This window comes from Pleurodeles waltl, chromosome 1_2, assembly GCF_031143425.1.
Source record: "Pleurodeles waltl isolate 20211129_DDA chromosome 1_2, aPleWal1.hap1.20221129, whole genome shotgun sequence".
Lineage (NCBI taxonomy): Eukaryota > Metazoa > Chordata > Amphibia > Caudata > Salamandridae > Pleurodeles > Pleurodeles waltl.
This window is the reverse complement of record NC_090437.1, coordinates 361,026,815-361,046,168: the sequence shown is the minus strand read 5'-3', so window position 1 is coordinate 361,046,168 and position 19,354 is coordinate 361,026,815. Positions and strand designations below refer to the sequence as shown.

The 19,354-nt window shown below is 42.7% G+C and overlaps 1 protein-coding gene across 7 annotated transcripts in view; it reads right to left on the bottom strand.

Moving 5' to 3' along the window:
* The window catches only part of FSD1L (fibronectin type III and SPRY domain containing 1 like), a 254,699-nt gene that overhangs the window by 157,848 nt on the left and 77,497 nt on the right, over positions 1–19,354 (bottom strand). For all 7 annotated transcript variants that reach the window (XM_069239766.1, XM_069239774.1, XM_069239791.1 and 4 more), the window contains exons 2-3: positions 13,752–13,847; positions 11,246–11,377 (exon numbers count right to left, since the gene is read on the bottom strand). In XM_069239766.1, coding sequence (XP_069095867.1) covers positions 11,246–11,377; positions 13,752–13,847 — 228 coding nt within the window. The remainder of the gene's footprint in view (positions 1–11,245; positions 11,378–13,751; positions 13,848–19,354) is intronic.

Below are 19,354 nucleotides of genomic sequence, written 5' to 3'. Positions count from 1 at the left end.
AGCCCTTCTATGAATGCTTTGATAACTGGTATCCTATACAAGGAAGTTGAATATGTAGTTTGCAGGTATGCAGATATTGCTGCAAGGTGTGTTTTAATAGAAGAGAAGGCTAGCTTTGCTTTTTGTAAATGGAGCAAGTAATTTACTATATGTTTTGGAGTTGCCTCTAGTGGTTGTATCTGATTATGATGGCAGTACCAAACAAATCTTTTCCACTTACTTGCGTAGCAGTGTCTAGTGGATGGCCTTCTGGCCTGCTTTATGACTTCCATACACTCTTGGCTAAGTTGTAAGTGTCCGAATTCTAGGATTTCAGGAGCCAGATTGCTAGATTCAGCGATGCTGGGTCCGGGTGTCTGATCTGTTGGTTGTGTTGCGTTAACAGATCTGGTTTGTTGGGCAGTTTGATGTGTGGTACTACAGACAGATCTAGCAGTGTTGTGTACCAGGGTTGTCTTGCCCACGTTGGTGCTATTAAAATGAGTTTGAGTTTGTTTTGACTCAATTTGTTTACTAGGTAAGGAAGGAGAGGGAGAGGAGGAAAAGCGTAAGCAAATATTCCTGACCAGTTCATCCATAGGGCATTGCCTTGGGATTGCTTGTGTGGGTATCTGGACGCGAAGTTTTGGCATTTTGCGTTCTCTTTTGTTGCAAATAAGTCTATTTGTGGTGTTCCCCAGAGTGTGAAGTAGGTGTTCAGAATTTGTGGGTGGATTTCCCATTCGTGGACTTGCTGGTGATCTCGAGAGAGATTGTCTGCCAGCTGATTCTGGATCCCCGGAATAAACTGTGCTATTAGACCAATTTGATGGTGGATTGCCCACTTCCATATTTTTTGAGCTAACAAGCTTAACTGCGTTGAATGTGTTCCTCCTTGTTTGTTTAGATAATACATCGTTGTCATGTTGTCTGTTTTGACAAGGATGTATTTGTGGGTTATGATTGGTTGGAAAGCTTTTAGTGCTTGAAAAACTGCTAATAATTCTAGATGATTTATATGCAGTTTTGTTTGATGTATGTTCCATTGTCCTCTTATGTTGTGTTGATTGAGATGTGCTCCCCACCCTGTCATGGAAGCATCTGTTGTTATTACGTACTGTGGCACTGGGTCTTGGAAAGGCCGCCCTATGTTTAAATTTATACTGTTCCACCATAGAAGCGATAGGTAAGTTTGGCGGTCTAGCAACACCAGATCTAGAAGGTGACCCTGTGCTTGAGACCACTGTGAGGCTAGGCACTGTTGTAAGGGCCTCATGTGCAGTCTTGCGTTTGGGACAATGGCTATGCATGAGGACATCATGCCTAGGAGCTGTAGTATTGTTCTTGCTTGTATTGTTTGGTTTGGAGACATGTGTTGAATGACCCTGTTGAAATTGTGGATCCTTTGTGGAGTTGGCGTTGCTACTCCTTTTGTCGTGTCTATTATGGCTCCTAGATATTGCTGTACTTTGCTTGGCAGAATGTTTGATTTTGCAAAGTTGACGGTGAACCCTAAATTGTAGAGGGTTTGTATGACTTGATTTGTGTGGTTTGAGCATTGTGTGAGCGAACTGGTTTTGATTAGCCAGTCGTCTAGATACGGGAACACATGTATTTGCTGCCTTCTGATGTGTGCAGCGACTACTGCTAGGCACTTTGTGAATACTCTTGGAGCGGTTGTTAAACCAAAAGGCAATACTTTGAATTGGTAATGTATTCCTTTGAATACAAACCTTAGATATTTCCTGTGTGATTGATGGATTGGTATATGGAAATATGCGTCCTTGAGGTCTAGGGTTGTCATGTAGTCGTGTTTTCTGAGCAAAGGTAACACTTCTTGTAGTGTGACCATGTGAAAGTGGTCTGATTTGATGAATGTGTTTACTACCCTGAGGTCTAGAATTGGTCTCAGTGTTTCGTCCTTTTTTGGTATCAAGAAGTACAGTGAATAAACTCCTGTGTTTATTTGTGTGCTTGGTACTAATTCTATTGCATTTTTTTGCAGTAGTGCTTGAACTTCTATCTCTAGAAGTTGTGAATGGTATTTTGATAAATTTTGTGATTTTGGTGGTATGTCTGGAGGGAATTGCATGAATTCTATGCAATAACCATGTTGGATAATTGCTAGGACCCATGTATCTGTAGTTATTTTGTCCCATGCTTCGTAATATTGATGTATCCTCCCCCCCACTGGTGTTGTGTGGGAGGGGTGAGTGACGTGTGAGTCACTGCTTGTTGGTAGTGGTTTTGGGGCTTTGAAATCTTCCTCTATTCCTAGGAAATTGCCCCCCTCTATACTGGCCCCGAAAACCTCCCCTGTACTGTCCCTGGTAGGTGGGCGGTGCGGACTGTGAGGTGCTAGCTTGTGTGGCCTGACCCCGAAACCCTCCTCTAAAAGGTGTTTTGCGGAAGGTGTTATAAGATCCTCTGCTCTGCGGGGAGTAGAGTGCGCCCATGGCCTTGGCAGTGTCAGTGTCCTTCTTGAGCTTTTCTATAGCTGTGTCGACCTCCGGACCGAACAGAAGTTTCTCGTTTACTGGCATGTTAAGCACTGCCTGCTGAATTTCTGGCTTGAATCCAGACGTTCTGAGCCATGCGTGCCTACGGATGGTAACCGACGTATTAATGGTTCTTGCGGCCGTGTCTGCTGCATCCATGGAGGAGCGTATTTGATTGTTGGAAATGTTTTGACCCTCCTCAACAACCTGTTTTGCTCTTTTTTGCAGATCTTTTGGGAGATGTTCAATGAGATGCTGCATCTCATCCCAGTGGGCTCTGTCGTATCGCGCTAGCAGCGCTTGTGAATTTGCGATGCGCCACTGGTTTGCTGCTTGGACAGCAACCCTCTTCCCGGCTGCATCGAACTTCCTACTTTCTTTATCTGGGGGAGGTGCATCCCCAGAAGTGTGTGAGTTTGCCCGTTTTCTGGCAGCCCCTACCACCACAGAGTCTGGTGGCAGCTGAGAGGTGATGAAGACAGGGTCCGTAGGAGGCGCCTTATACTTTTTGTCCACCCTAGGCGTCACTGCCCTACTTTTAACTGGCTCCTTGAAAATGTCCTTTGCATGGCGTAGCATGCCTGGGAGCATCGGCAGGCTTTGGTAGGAGCTGTGGGTTGAGGAGAGGGTGTTAAATAAAAAATCATCCTCCACTTGTTCCGAGTGTAGTTCCACATTATGGAATAGAGCTGCTCTAGCCACCACTTGTGAGTAGGCTGTGCTGTCTTCCGGTGGTGATGGCCTAGTTGGGTATGTGTCTGGGCTGTTATCAGACACTGGTGCGTCGTACAAGTCCCACGCATCCTGATCTTGGTCGTCGTGGCTCATGGCGGTGTGAGCTGGCGAATGTGACGGGGTGTAAGTTGGCGAAGCCGGAGTTACAGGTGGAGGCGAGGGAGGAGGTGTTACCTTTTGTGTTGTTTCTTGCTGAGGAGTAAACTGAAGCGTTCTCTTTCGTTTGACAGGTGGAAGGGTACTGATCTTCCCAGTCCCCTGCTGAATAAAGATACGCTTTTGCGTGTGATCCACGTCAGTGGATTGCAGTTCTTGTTCAAATCTATGTTTCTTCATTTGAGAAGACATAGAATGCTCTTCGGTATAGGAGCCAGAAACAGGGTCTGATGTCGCTTTTTTCGGCTCCGAAAGCCCTGTCGATTGTTTTTTCGGCTCCGAGGTAACCTTCCTCTTTTTCTGTGCCGAAAATTCTTGGCCTCTATGGTCTTCGGCGCCACTGTCTCGGCGTCGATCGGTGTCGACACCGAACTCTCGGTGTCGATGCTTCTGTTTAGCACTCTCTCGGTCCCGAGGAGGCTGCGTGCCGGTGTCTCGACCGAAGTCGGACGATCTCGACACTGAATGGGCCTTTTTCGGTGCCGATTGTTGGTCACCGAGAATTTGGGTGGAGCCATGGCCGGTTGGCAGTGGCGTCCCCTGGGCCTTCTTTCCTTTTTTAAGGTTTGATCTCGACGTCTTACTCACAGTTCTTGTAGAGTGTAGCTCGTCGGAGTCTGAATCCTGGATGGAAAAGGATTCCTCCTGTTCTTCTTCTGTCTCGAACTGTCGACGCTCTTTTGGCGTGGACGCCATCTGCAGTCTTCTCGCTCGACGGTCGCGCAGAGTTTTTCGGGACCGGAACGCCCGACAGGCCTCGCAGGATTCTTCACTGTGCTCGGGTGACAGGCACAGATTACAGACCGAGTGCAGGTCCGTATAAGGATATTTGTTGTGGCATTCGGGGCAGAATCGAAACGGAGTCCGATCCATCGGCGTTGTCCTCCACGCGGTCGGGCCGACTAGGCCCCGACGGGGTGCCGAAATCTACCCCGAAGGGCACCGAAGCGCTTCGATGTTCAACGCGTCGTCGTATGTGTCTATCTCTAACCGGATCGCAACGATACCGTCGAAAATCTTCCGTCTTCAGCTATCTTTCCGTTCCGAAACTCGGAGCGACATGAACACGTCCGAACCCGATGGCGGAAAGAAAACAATCGAAGATGGAGTCGACGCCCATGCGCAATGAGCACAGAAGGTGGAGTCACTCGGTCCCGTGACTCGAAAACACTTCTTCGAAGAAAAACAACTTGTAACACTCCGACCCAACACCAGATGGCGAGCTCATGCATTCCATGTGAATCTCAGCGACAGATGCCATCGAACCTGATAATTCTGCAAATAACCTCAATAATTCGTCAGTTGAAGCTGCAACAAGTGCACCTGAAACATGGCCTCCCTTATGCCGCATAATTGTAGTTGCAAAAGCCTCTCCAAAACACCCATCTTTCCATGACGTGGCCCACTACCATTCTAGCTTCCATTCTTGACTGTACCCTGATGCGATAGTGGTCCAGGAAGGGACAACAGAGGACCTTCTACAGCCACATAAAGGAGCCACCAAAGTGAGTACCATTGTAGAGAACAGGAGGCCACAATGTGCCTTAAGGGCAGCTTTCTATAATGGATACTTTTTTTTTTTTTAAACCAAGCATTCAGATCCTTTCCTGCATTCCTGCAGGAGGATTAAAGTGGGTTAAAGTGGAAATTGCATGAAGGGCAACAGAAAACAGCCAGGTATTGTTGTGGATCGTTAGCAGAAACCCTGATGCAAATTTAGCATGCTGTACTGCTCATTAACATTTTGTATTGAAGTTTATTGTCAAAGAAAGTGACTTCCACTGGGCCAATAGCTTGTGATCATGAGACCTAATTCAGGCATGCAAACTAATGGACATCTGGAGTTCTTGTTCCTGGGAGTGTTGTTCATGAGGTTATAGGACATTAGCTGTTTCAGCTCATCTGCCTAGTACTCAACGCTAAGCAAAAGCGCATGTGCATCCTGTGCAAAGATTAGTGGCATGGAGGTTTACTGTTCAAACTTATAACAACGTGCAGCCTGTGGCTCTTCCAAATGATGCTGGCATTGGATTGTCTGAGGGACATAGCACAAAACTGGTATATCGTTTTACCACAAGTTTGACATTTGGCCTCTTTGTCCATATGAGGAGACTATGCCTTCTCCTTAACTGAAGTGAGAAAGAAGGCTCTGAGAGGAAGACTGGGCTGTTTTGAGAGCACAATATTTACAAGTCACAGTGTTTGAGAATGGCAATTCTGAGAATGGCTTCTTCCAGGTCTACTGAACTTGACTAAGGACCTATTGTCTAGAAAGAGTTCTGCAATGGAGACAAGCACAAATACCTGAATTTTCCATTCCATAGGTGCTCATGGGCTTCAATGGACAGTGGCACATAAGCCTTCGTCAAGACCAAATGGGAGGGCCAGGCAGGATTCAAGGCTTTGTGGTCTCTTGTACAGTATCCAGAATACGCAGTCTACTATTACAGGAAGCCAGTAGGACAGCTTAAAGGAACCAAGCCCATCCTTAAAGGCCATGTAGGAACATCCAACATGGTTGGATGGAGAGGTTCTGGGACCTGCATTGAGTAAAGACCAGTGATGTTGCTAGAGGCAGAAGGCATGACGCATGAGGCTTGCTCTCATGAGCTGTAATCTAATGTGGCAGAAGCAGCAGTAAATGCACGGGTAGCTGAAAAGGAAGAACTGAAGCAGCCTCTCTGGCTTTCACTTTCCCCTTAGAAGACTAACATTAAAGTCTTAGCTAAAAATGGAGGAAAGCATATAGACAACATATGCTCAAATGCTACTTGGGAGTGGATGGGTAACTCTTGGTTTAACTGCTGACTGTATGTTAGTTCAGGTAAGTCAGACTAATTGTACCCTGAGAGGGAAAACGACTAGGAGAGATTCAACAAGAAACTAGGTACTGAGGGACCGGACCACACTCCTGAGACCCCCCCACATAAAGTCTCTGGTGCCCTTTGATGATCCACTCTGTCCCTCCACGAACTGAGCCAGCAGAGATGGTGGCATACTGCTGAGTCTGCTACACTTCAGGCTTAATGGCAACTTCAAAGAGAGAGCTGCACCTCGATGGCGATGGGAACCACTTGAGATAGGTTGCTGGTAAAAGGGGAGACATGGCTGCATGACCAGATTCTTCTTCTGAATGACAAAATCTTCTGTCTCCTGCAGAAATATACACAGTTACATTGTATGCCAGCCACACCGTTACTAAACAGACTCATGGTGATGGTATCACACATGTTGAACGTGTAGGACTGTTCCTCATTAATGAGACAAAGAGCTTACAGCAATAAACTGCTGAAAAGAGTTGGTGATTGAGTACTATGGCGTAAAACCTGTGCGCTGCAGCATACGCAAATGAAGACAAAAAGGGAAGGAAAAATCTGCAAAAAAGGATTTTAAAAACAAATGTACAAATATATAAGAGCCAGAGTTGGACAGGAAATTGTTGTGGTTGAGGAGCCACATCATTCAGGCAGAAAAAACAGCATGGGCAAGCACATCAGCAGGAAAGTAAGGCCTGATGATAGCTAAGCACACAATCGTGCACATGGTACCAGCATGCAAAGCTCTGATTCAATATCTTTTCAAGCACTTCTGATCCAAACATTAGATGACAGTAATATCCACACTTTGGAAAAGGCATTGGAGACAAAACAAATCTTAACTCAGTTGAGAGAAGTGTCTGGGTACGTAGTCTAACTGACACATTATGATAGGAATATGTTTTTTAAATCTTTGCATACATAAAAAAATAAATATATATATATATATATATATATATGTATATATATATATATATATATATATATATATATATATATATCAGATGGTACTTTAAGCAATGTTTATGATTGAAATGAGCCCTCTAGATGTCAAAGGTATTATGACTTTGTTTCTCCTTTAAGGATTTTGTCTATTTCTATTGCATGCCATGGTTTAATCAAAGCCATTTTGAATACCCATGTTATGCTTAGGTCACAATGTACTTGCACTTGACGCATTCAGCCTTTTTGGTATCGGCACCTGTACGCGAGGATTCACAAATGTCTAGCTAAGCATCTCAGAAATGTATATCATACATATTTTTATTAGGTATTCTCATTCTTCTGAAGAGAAAGTCCGACGCCTGTCGAAACCCCCACTGTCTGGCTTTTAGTTTCAGTCATGTGCATCTCTTCCATTGCTGTCAATGGCAGAAAGGGACACGAAGGCATGCAAATTGTTGAATTATGGGAGGCACTGCACTGCTACTTGTCTCAGGAGTTGAAACACTGTTTCGCTGAATGCTTATCTTTGATAGTTTTGCATTACTATACATGTTTTAGATTTCAAGTAGGAGTGACGACATGGTTCTTATTCACAACATCAAGAAACTGCACCCGTTTTAACAGTAATAACACACTAAAACTGGTTGGGACTAGCAAATAGCAATCAGGCTTTGATTATATAGATCAAAGAATCTGAACAAGGACCTTATTTACCTCAAAATAGTCAATAAGGACCAGGAGCATCTAAAAACCAGTTCTTTAATAGGAGTCTTCCAATAGCATCAGGGACTTATCAAGGTGTGCTCCTAATATAGGATTTAAAAGATGCAGTTCTAACTGCAACAAATAGCATTTGACCTCTTGAGATCAATCAGGGATTGCTTACAGGATGGTCTACTACAGAGTGTTTGCATTTCTATATTAATGCATATTTACTCAGACAGAATAAAATCATTATTTACTTCCTTCATCTGTTGACAAACTGCACCAGAGATCTTTCAATCTCATTGTATATTATACTATCATAATCCTATATTCTGCCACAGTAAAACTGTAGGTCAGTAGGTATGGGGTCATGGTTATTCTCAAAACCTGGCTGTTCATCCTTAAATTTGAGCCCTAATTTGGCAAGGTCTTTTGTGTACCACGTTCCTTGGAGAAACAGATCCCCTACATATCCAGCATCACAGAGTCCCATCGAGCAGCACACATTATAAATGAGCCCAAATTCATGTGAAAATACTAAGCAAATTCCTGCCTATCTTCAATTGGTGAAAGACGTCCATTTTAAAAATTCCACTTATTCTCATTTCAAAATAGAGTTAAACGATACTGTGGGCACAATATTATTGTAGGTCAATATTCGTCAAGACTCTATGCCACCTCTGGAAAAGACAACACACAGCCACAAAGGTGCGACCACTGCACGCTGATAACAGTTTATTTATTATTTCTTTATGCACCAATAGGAGTGGGGTAACTGACAGATTTCATTTCAAATGGTAGTGTGCATATCTAACTTAGGATATTATAAATTTCCAAAAGACCACTTCACAGAATGCAGGGGAGGGTGGCCAGTAAGGAATCTGGCTTTAGACAAAGTATACACCAGAAAAAGCATTGCAGAAGGCAAGTAATTTAAGCATCTCATGTATACTTTTAACCATACATTCCTCACCTTCTGAATCATTACCACATCACTGCCACCTCATTGTTCTGAGGGGCGGACATATACATAGGGAAGTACTAGTATAGGTATCAAGTGAGCAAAATGACCCCCTCTACAGACTTGTGCATCAAACAGTAGTGCCTGGTGAAAGTACAGATATATGCCCATTTAGCTGTCCGATAGATGTCCAAAACTGAATGCCCCAAGCCAGAGCTGTGGCCACGGTATTGCCCAGGTGGGACGAGTTTTAAGGCCCTTAGGAGGGTCCTTTGTGGCCCAGGAACAGCACTGCTTGATGCAAAAGACTTTCATGGATCACCACTGGTGTTTTTGATAACGAGGGGTGATCTTCAACAACTGGAGGCATAAAAACTCCCGTTTGCTGCAACATATAATCATTGTGACTGCACTTACAATCTGGAAATTCATCCCCTCCACCCCAAATTATCCAGAAGCCAGCAGCCTAAACAACTATTTTGTTGGCTTCTTCCAACTCCACACAGAAAGGTCCTTAATAATAATTCTAAAGGTTTGTAGAGGCCAGCTGTTGTGACAACTACTAGCTCTCTAAACAAGTATTTACACTGAGGATGATGATCATTTTAATGGTATTCACCGTTTCCCAAAGTCCGACAGATTAAATTCCTTTCCACTGTTTGCAAATAAAGGATGAACATTGAGCTTGAGTACTGTAAACATGGTTCTTGGAATATCATCCCAGAGACCTCTCACATTCATTTACCATTTAAAACTGCCACTCTCCAAAATCACTCTTAAAGATACCCCTAGAGACTAGCGCAAGACAGAGCATTTTTCTCTAGTCTATTCCACTATGATATTGATCCAAAATGTACATTGTTAAAACATCATGGGTAATGCTACAACAGTATTTGATACCACAACACAACATCTTCAGCAAACACTGAGAATTTGTATTTAAATCACCGGAAATTTTATCCAACCATAGCACACTGGAGTTAAAAAAACATATTCGTTGCAGGTAGATAAGTCATGCACAAAGGAATAAAAGGAGTACACCTCCCGAGTGTCCATAAAAATACTTGCCTTTGGATAATGCTTAATACTCTGTCAGTTGTGACAAACTTGTAGCATACTAGCAAAGTGACCAGCATGTGCAATACCCTATGGTCAGATAACACCCAGTGTCTTCCATCAATAGCCTCACTGCCTCTATGTTATCTATGGAGCTGTGTTTAAAATTAGAATGCATCAACACTGGTCTAATAACATTAAGCACACTGACTGAGTTTACGGTTTTCCACAATACTGCAATAAAGTCGGATGAAAAGCTGGTCATTTGTATCCTTTTCTGCCAGGTCCCTCTTCACATTTACATGTGAGCGTCCATAGTTTGTTGTCTTAAATTCCTTGTGAATGATTATTTCCTTGAAAGGGCAGCGTGCACCCCTAACTCAACCACCTTGTCCCTTGCATTCTGCTGATTACTCTCTCATCTATAAGGTCTTGCATCTAAAGCTGCTGCATTCAAATAGGTGGATTTAACACCTTATCGCCCCAATGACCTGGTTCCTCTTCTAGCCCCGATCTGACGCTACATATCCTCCATCACCTTACTGACTGCCTCAACCTCTGTGCTCTTGCTGTATCTACTCACTATGTGATTGTATTTCCAGAATCTCAGTGCTCCACATCCCTTATCGCTCCACCCGTACAGTCATCCAGCCTTGTACCACCATTCACCACTCACTGCTGGCCCTGCTGACTCTGCCACTTCTTCCTCCTGAACTTCATATGTGACTAGAAACAAGAGATGACCTTCTGATGAATCCTTGCTACCAAGTGTAGAATGAGAACGAACTTACCAGCGGAGGTCTTCTTGCAGGAATATTTTTACTCACAGAGTATAACAGCTGACCAACTCCCAGAGGTCCATTAGAACGAACACATTCGCTGAAGCAGCCACAGTGCCAATGAGGGTAGAGGCTATATGGTCCTTAAAGCACAGATTTTGTCCCTTACATGCACTCGTTAAGTGAATTGGATCCACTTCCTCACAAGTAACCCTGTCTGAACAAATCTTCATAAGTGCTATTTACTATCTGTGAAAAAATAACCCATGGCCCCTGGTGTGCTGGAAGCATTGATAACATGGTTGCACCACAGATATTTAGCATTCACAACTGGTATCAAAATGTCCAGGTAATCTAGACTGCAGCGAAAATGCGGTAATGCCTGTGAGCATAATACTATGAAGCAAAAGTTACTGCTCATCACCTAAGTTACTAGACACCTCTGCGTATATTAAACAGCAAATGATTTTCTGTGTGAGGAACAGTACATTAAAGTTAAACAAAGATATCAACAAACTTTACACTGAAAAAATGAAAGATGTGTGTGTGAGATTTATGCAGAGGCGGGTACTGAACTGCAATGGGCTGATTGTAATGATAGATGCTGATAGTTACCTGGAGCTCCTGAGATTTGTGAGCCTGCTCCTGTTTGATCTTGTTCGTCATACTCTCCTTCATTTCATCCAGGATAGCATACAGGGCATCAAATTCTTCATCCATGTCGGAAAGTACTTTGGTGGAATTTGTCTAGAAATCCCAAAAAATAAAAGTCCATCTCAAAATTCACTAATATCTACAGAAAAAGAAACTAAGCCACACAGAGCATATTTTTCCACACTTATGTCAACAGCTTAGGCAAATATCAATGACAATTATGACATTAGAGCAACTACTACACACAGGAGTCATATTTTCCTGTCATATGATCAATTATGTATTTAAAGCCACAATGCTTAAAGGTACCTTTTGACTGCCAAATACGTATCACTAATTCAAGGTCAATTACACAACGAGTGAACTGCACAAAGGATTCCTGATTGGAAACAGACATCGGATGCTTTTTCATTTATTCAAAGCAATCAAAATTATGTTTTTGAGGAAACTTTGGCAAGACTGTGAAAGACCATCTCAAAATACTGACTCTGACGACTGGGGTTCCTTAAAGAGAAAAGACGAAATGCATATCAACTTCTGCATCCTGTGGTTTCAATTATAAAAGCATAATGTAGCAATGAAGCATCGACTGCCTATGAACACTTGCAGACATAGGCCAGACAAAATCGTGGCAGACAGGAGCGCCATCTCCAGTAAAGTCATTAATATGTTTTGAATAATTTTGAGAGGAAATTCAAAGCTTGTTTGCTGAGGTCAAGTGGAGTTACAGCAAAGGCGCAAAATGCAGCTTTGATTACTTCACACTGTGTGAGAACACCAATCCCAGAATTCTTGTCTCTTCTAAAGAGTGCAACCTGGGTAAGGATTTGGCTATACCAAGCGCGGCTGACTCTACAAATCACATAAGCACATTTGTAAATGCAATCTGTTAAAGAGGTACTATATAAAAATGGCAAAAAAGGAACAAGTCTACAGCATGACACGCTGTACTGCCACAGAAAGAGGCTCTAATATAGCTGCAATAGCAACTACTTATAGCCAATTGGAATGCGACCATCAGCAAAGGGAATATTAATGAGGTTAATAATGGAGACTATTAGGTCATCCAAGAAGACCTTCTCCAGCTGTCAGAAGAGGGACTGACATACTCCTGGCAACTGTAGGAAGGAGTGTCTATTGTCAGTGGTAACTAAGGAAACAGTAAACACTGGGCCTGGAAGCTGTCGCCCCTTTAGTGGTTCGGCACTTGGGACATCAGCTGGTGAATTCAGTAGCTATATACCTCATATAGTGTCACAAGTGCTTCCCATTATAGCCTCTAGACATTGAATAGCAGCACTGTTCACATGCTGAATAAGGAGATGCAGAGAGTGTGAATAACTATTGCACCACTCCTAAAATGTAATTTCATAGAGGAAGCTAAACACCACAGGTATTCTAATGTTCTTCAATATTTCTGTACTGTTTCTAAGGGTTCTTGAAATGTTTGCTTTCAGTCCGTAACCTTAATGAATTACTGATTTTGTTTAAAATACATGCGTAAGAGTACAACAGGCCCCTTTGTAATTCTTTCATCGTTATTACAAGTTGTGTGTTTAAAATGCAGTGCCAGTTTTATTTATTTCTCGGGTACTTTTTAGAAAATAAATCCATATGAAATGTGTGCGGCACATAAAGGCCATGAATGGGTGAAAAACAACGTTTTATTGATGGCCATAATTTATAATCCATGGTGAATTGCACATTGGGGTGAAAAAAACTCCCTGAAGGTAAGCTGCCCTCAGTGGAGGTTTCAGAACCTCTGTTGTCAACCAAGCGGCATTGTCATCTGCTCAAGAAGTTAACCACTGTTAACTGCCTACCCTGCAATTATGGGACTCAGGCTAAAATTAATGACATGGGAACGGGCAATTAACAACCATTAGAACACTGGAATGCTGGGCGCTCCATTGAAGACAATGGAATGCTCCGGGCATCTAATGGCTGGTAAAAGCCTGGGGCGCCAACATTCCAATGTTTGTCTCACAGCAACAGCTGTGAACAAAGTCCTCAAGGAGCCGAAAGGGATTTCAATGCCCTTGCACCCCATGAGGTCTTTGTTTCATTTATTAGAATATTCTGCCCTCTACAGGCGGAATGTTTTACTAGCCTTATAGCCAGCCGTAGCTGGACTATACCGGCAATTAAAGGGCAGCTCCCTCGATAAAGGCCTTCACAGACGCTGGAACATCTTTAATAGCCGGTATAGCCCACTACATAGGGCTATAAGGCTATACTGGCACTCAACATCAGGTGGACAATAAGGCTATAAATGGGCCTCAACTAAGAAAGAGATCAACTTACACAGGCTGTCAGAGGGGAGTCAAGGGTAAGTGACAGACAAAAACGACTGGATTAGAGAAACATGGCCAGAAGGCAACAAAATAGGAGGCAAGGAGAACGTGAGAGAATACAAAAGATAATTACGGGAACCAAAGGAAAAATACTAAGAAAGAAAGCCACCAACCTGTACGCCTTTTAATGTGTGGTTCAGGGTGTCAATGAAGTTTTGGATTTCATCATTTTTATTTGCGAGTGTTGAGATTATCCTCTGTAAGGCTTCCTAAAAGTACAAAAACGTAGTACATATTGAATATTTAACAAATCTCTTATTTACATTTTACCAGATCACAAAACACTTTACATGACCATTTCCACACAAAACATACTATTCCAGTTGTTTGATCGCCACCCCTCGAAGTGAAAGCACAAATCACTCGACATGAATTTCCAAAGTTTCAATGAAGATTTGAGATTTTAGCTTTGATATTCTCTTTCCGGCAGTTTATTCTTTGGAGCAGTACTATACCCACTGCTAACCAATTACCACCAGTCATGCTACATTGCAAAAGTACACAGCCTGAAAGTGTTCGTTTTACAAAGAAGCAATTGACATTAGGTCTACAAAAACATTGCACAGTGTAAGTAAAAACGATATGGCACTACACAAACATAAGTGACTGGGAACATATGTACAAGCCCTTAGATTCTTGTAATTTGCCTTTTTATATAAAATGGTTAGTCTTTATTTGATATTGCAATATCAATTGATCCGCGTACTGAACTTTACCGAAAAACAACTCTCCAAAAGCCACAAGCAGTTCATGGGAAACAGATGGCAGAACTCAAGACCACAATCCTAGTCTGGTAGGGTGCTCCACGTCGATTAAGTAGTTGGTGCCAAGTTACCCCATGAACTTACCCCATACCAGCTGTTTTCTCTCCTGAAAAGAAGAAAACCCATGCCTGAGGCCATCTTCCGCACAACAGCAAGGGAAACCGCCAGCCATGAGGGATAAGGGTCAAGTCCAAGCGGCCATGATTGGGATGGGTCCAGTGACCCTGCGCTCGTGCTAACCACTAGAACAAAAACTTCACCTGCTTCGCCTCAAGGCCTACCAACACGTCCAAAATAGGATAAATTCCACAATGAAGATTTGTACCTCGTTTTTCAAACATGTAACTTTGTTCATTTCTTATCTCAAACTAAGAGTTAGGGAACTCATCTGTAAAAAGAAAACTAACAATCCATGGGCCCAACATGAACATGGCTGGTGATGATTTAACAAATAGATATTCAAGTACACTTCAAACACACAATTGCCTGTTACCCTTTATTTGTATCAGGTGAGGAAGTTTGCAGGTAAACTGTTATTTCTTGTTATCGCCCTATAATTTCTAAACTAGCAGTGGCAAAGCCAACAGGTCTTGATTATGAGCGCTGTTGACTTAGTTAATGTTTTGTAGCCACGCTGCACAGCAGAGCGGCTGCTGTACAACACGGCTAAAACTACCTTACAAAAAGTCATATTATGGCAAATGCAGTTTAAAACAACACATTTTTAGCCAGCCCGGTTACCTTGCTTGTTTTCAAACAAACTGGGGAGTGGACTGGTTGACCAGGCAACACTGAGGAAGGTAGTGCGCGAGAGAAGGATGGGCACAGGTGAAGGGAGAGGACAGTCGAGAGGGGCTGGCAGCAGGCACACTGACAATGGAGGATGGGTGGGAGAGGCAGAGGACAAGCACATAGACAATGGAGAGTGGGTGGCTGGGGCAAGCAACAGACAATAGAGAGAGTGACAATCCACGGACAATGAAGGGTGGGCGAGAGGGGCTAGGAGGTGGAAGAGGTACACGAGAGAAACAGCTGAAAAATAAATGTGCTGTTGTAAAGTGTTGAAGAAAAAGAAAAAAGTAGCTCTTGAAAAAAGCAAGCAGCGCAAGGACACAGAAATGCGTCCATGCTCCAGGGGAGGAAAAAAACAACAACAGATTAACAGGAAAGAAGCTTATAGTAGTTGATGAATAAGTAGCAAGCAAATTAGACCAACAATGAAGGAAGCCAAGCAATGCGCAGCCTCTAAGCCCCCTTCAAGTTAACAAAAGGTGTTGAAAGAACCAGCACATGCACAGTCTTAGGTGAGACTCAAGGAAGCGTAAGTCAACACACCCATTTCTCAGATTCTGGCTTTCAGTTTTACATGTTCATGTACAATGACTAAGGCTTCAGCAGTTCAAAGCATGCAGCGTACCAACAAGGTGCCTGTTTAAAGTCGGCCCTCCAAACTGCCCCCAGCCTGGTGAAAAGCGCTGCTCTTTTACTAGCAGCAGGAAGAGTTTATTCAGTAGGACACATGACCAAAACTAGAGAACACTTCAAATGTGGAAAGATGTAAGCAGTTATATAGAACCGAACAAGAGCTTGGCAGCACTTCCGGCAAGCGGGATTGTGAGAGCCCCTTATTTAAAGGCAGCGTATCTTGGAGGAATGAGCATTCCTGGCACGCTTATGTTGAAAGCTAGGCATACAGCATTTGAACGTCGTCTATCATGCAATAGGTATGAACTCAACCGAAACCTTGAAAAAATACAACTTGCTTGTATATGACTTCCTACCACAGACTTCCTTTACATGGTGCACCGGATAACAAGTGTTAGAATTGCTCAACTTAACGGTGCTCATTTGATAGACCACAGAAAGACTGAATCATACTGAGACAGGGACATGTGGCTTGAGTTTTGCAAAATTAAACACTCAGCTTGGCTAGCAAATGTGCTCGTTATTTCAAGAGGATTATCTTGCAGATTTTGAGTTAGATCTGCATCCCATGTTTCACTTCCAATAACAAGTTCTTCACGTCAAATGTCTTTTCTAGAAGACTTCCTTCTGGATCAGAGTTCAATTTTATGACCATCTTCTACTAAATTTCCATGCCATCTTCTGAACTGTTCATTGCCTTCAGTATTGAAGTGCTGTTCTGATCGAACCCAAGATGCAGTGTGCTGATTTTAGGCAGCCGGGGTCACCAGTAATGTGTCTAGGACGCCCACAAACAGGAGAATCCATATACAAATTCCATACACTATGCCATACTGTCGTTGCACATTCTTACTTCAATGGGAATAATGCTACCCCCAGACCAACTGCCGTCTGACAAGGATGCAAGGAATACATGTACTTCATGTAAGTTTATTTTCCCAAATATTTGTGGAAAGGTTATATTAGTGGCCATATACTTCTAGGCTGTTAAGCTGCAACATCAACTCGAACAAATACTGAAGTTTCCTTCAGGGCTATTGTCTTTCTAGACCTTATTAGCAAATGCAGCTCCCAATGGGACTACAATTGCTCTCTGTAAAAAGAAACAATTCCCTTATTTAACTGGTGTCGCCAAGGGATGGTAAACAGCACAACATAAAAACATGCCCCACTTATCCGATTCCTTGCAGTTATCCCCGCAGCGAGATCAATGAATGGACGGACTCTGCTTGTGATTACAGTAATTGGTTTGGTAATTAGTAACCTTGAAATAAATAATGAATATTGTAGCTGTCACAGGTACGTTATTCGCCGAGCACTAATGTGTGCAACACAGCTTCGCTGAAGCTCACTGAAGAGAGATGTACTGCTGTTGGACATGGTGTCTAAGTTACAGTAACCTGACTGAGCAAGAGATGAATTCACAATGTACAGTTCCGGGTCCTTAAACAGACTCGTACATTTTCTAGGGGAGAAATCACAATTCTTAAGCCATGAATGAAGCAGACACATTGGTGCATAACATCAGAGTGCAAAAAAATTCAAGCAATTTGAAGCGTGGTCCTTCCCCCACTCCCATACACCTGGTGTACTTTAGATCCCCAGGTTGCTTGACCAGTCACCGATGTTACATCTTTTGGCAGTCCTCCATTGGCAACCCTGCTCTCCAACCTGTAAACCCACACAATGTGGTAGGTGAAAAAGGGAAAATCTGCACACCACTAAGTAACTACTGTCTAAACGTCTTAGATGGGGGCTACTTATAGGCCAACATAGAATTATGCAATTACCATTTTGAAGGAAAAGACACCAGACCGCCTTGGAGTAATGATGTTCATATGCGAATATTTTTTTAAATGCAGACTTCCTAGGAAGCCTACGCTTCAGCTACACTGCAAGCAGTGTACTGTTTAAAGCAAACAGTTTATTGGTTGGAAGAGCATTTGCAGGTTGTAGCTTGGGAGCAGGCTGTTATCCTGAGATACCACAACGTTAAGTACAACAAGAGTACATTTTAGTTTGTTATTAGTATTTGCTTTGAAGGTCCTTCCTTAACTTAGGTGTTGCACAAATCAGCCATTGGCGTGAATATAAGAGCTACACCCGTGGAGGGAGGCAGACGAGTACCAGAAAACATAAGCCTTGGCACCAAAAACAAAAAAGTGGCCCATACGTATGTATTGTGATATTTCATCTAATATTGTCTGGGCAGACTAGAATGAATAGAATTAAGGGTGGTAAACAGCATGGCCCAAGAGGGAGATGACATGAATAAAGGGAATCTACAGCTTGAACAAGAATGAGTAGAGCATAGTTGAGAATGTGCAATGTTCGAATGGGGGAACGGAGATTAAATGTGGTTCAGGGTGTGGATTAATTTTCAGAACTATATGGAGTGTTATACGCATATTTTAATGTAACATAAAACAGTACAGATTAAAAGAGCAAAGGTACACGTTATTTCCTTCATATGTTTCATCTTTAATGAGGACCTTTTGCAAATTACCAGTAATACATTTGACAAGGTACATAGTGAACTTTGCTATTTACAAGTACAGCTAACAATAGAAAGGACAAGCACCCGTGGGCCAGGCCATCCTCCAGCACCATACTACTCACCATCACCACTCCCATCCTTCTTTCATTTGTCGCCCACTCCTGCAGTGGTCCCAAGCATTGATTTTTAATGAGTCCTCTCCGATGACATGAAGCTGCTGCTGTGAACTTTTCAATGAAATGCTTTAGACTTAGAAGATACTCTGAAGGGTTCAAAGGAGAATCCTACTTTTATTTAAAGTAAAATGAAAGAAAAATTCTGGTCAAAATTATCTTTTCCGAGCTATAAACTTCCAAATTGTCTCTTCTGTGACCTCCAAGAGATTTTTCAGGCCAGGATTTCACACACATTGCTATCTAGAAAGTGTGTATTGTTCCTGCCTTTTGAGTCAATCACAAACTGTTCACTGCATTCCTATCGAATAGATAAGAAGCAGGAGGAAGACCATCGACTGAGCAGGGTTCTATCACCTCGTCTTTCACAATGCAGGATTCTTGTCCTTCATCCCATTTGTTTTTATCCAAATGCAGAGTTGGGGCGTGGGGGAATGGACCAGGCTGTCTCAAGGACACCATCTTTAAGTACAACGAATCCACTATTCTAAGCCCCACCTGTGAAAAAAGTAACAGATCATTTAATAAAGCAGTGCATTTAAGTTGCACTGTAAATAATGTGTTAATACCGAACGCAGTGGTTATCATGTTATTAGCATCAGAAGTTGCAAAGCTAAGCTGGACACAAAGAGATTTGAGCGTTGTGTTTTCCTGATGGCCACAACCCAAATTAAACCGCCATTCTCAACGGTTATGTCTGCTAGCCCTGACTACCAGGTGGTAAAAGAGCTTATCAAGTTTTGACACCCTATACAAAGATTTGTGGAACTCTACCAGGTCTCAGTTTTGTTTTTAATACTGTTAAAATAGTTCAGGTGGTCTGTTGCACCACACCCAATGCAATACGCAGGTCAAAT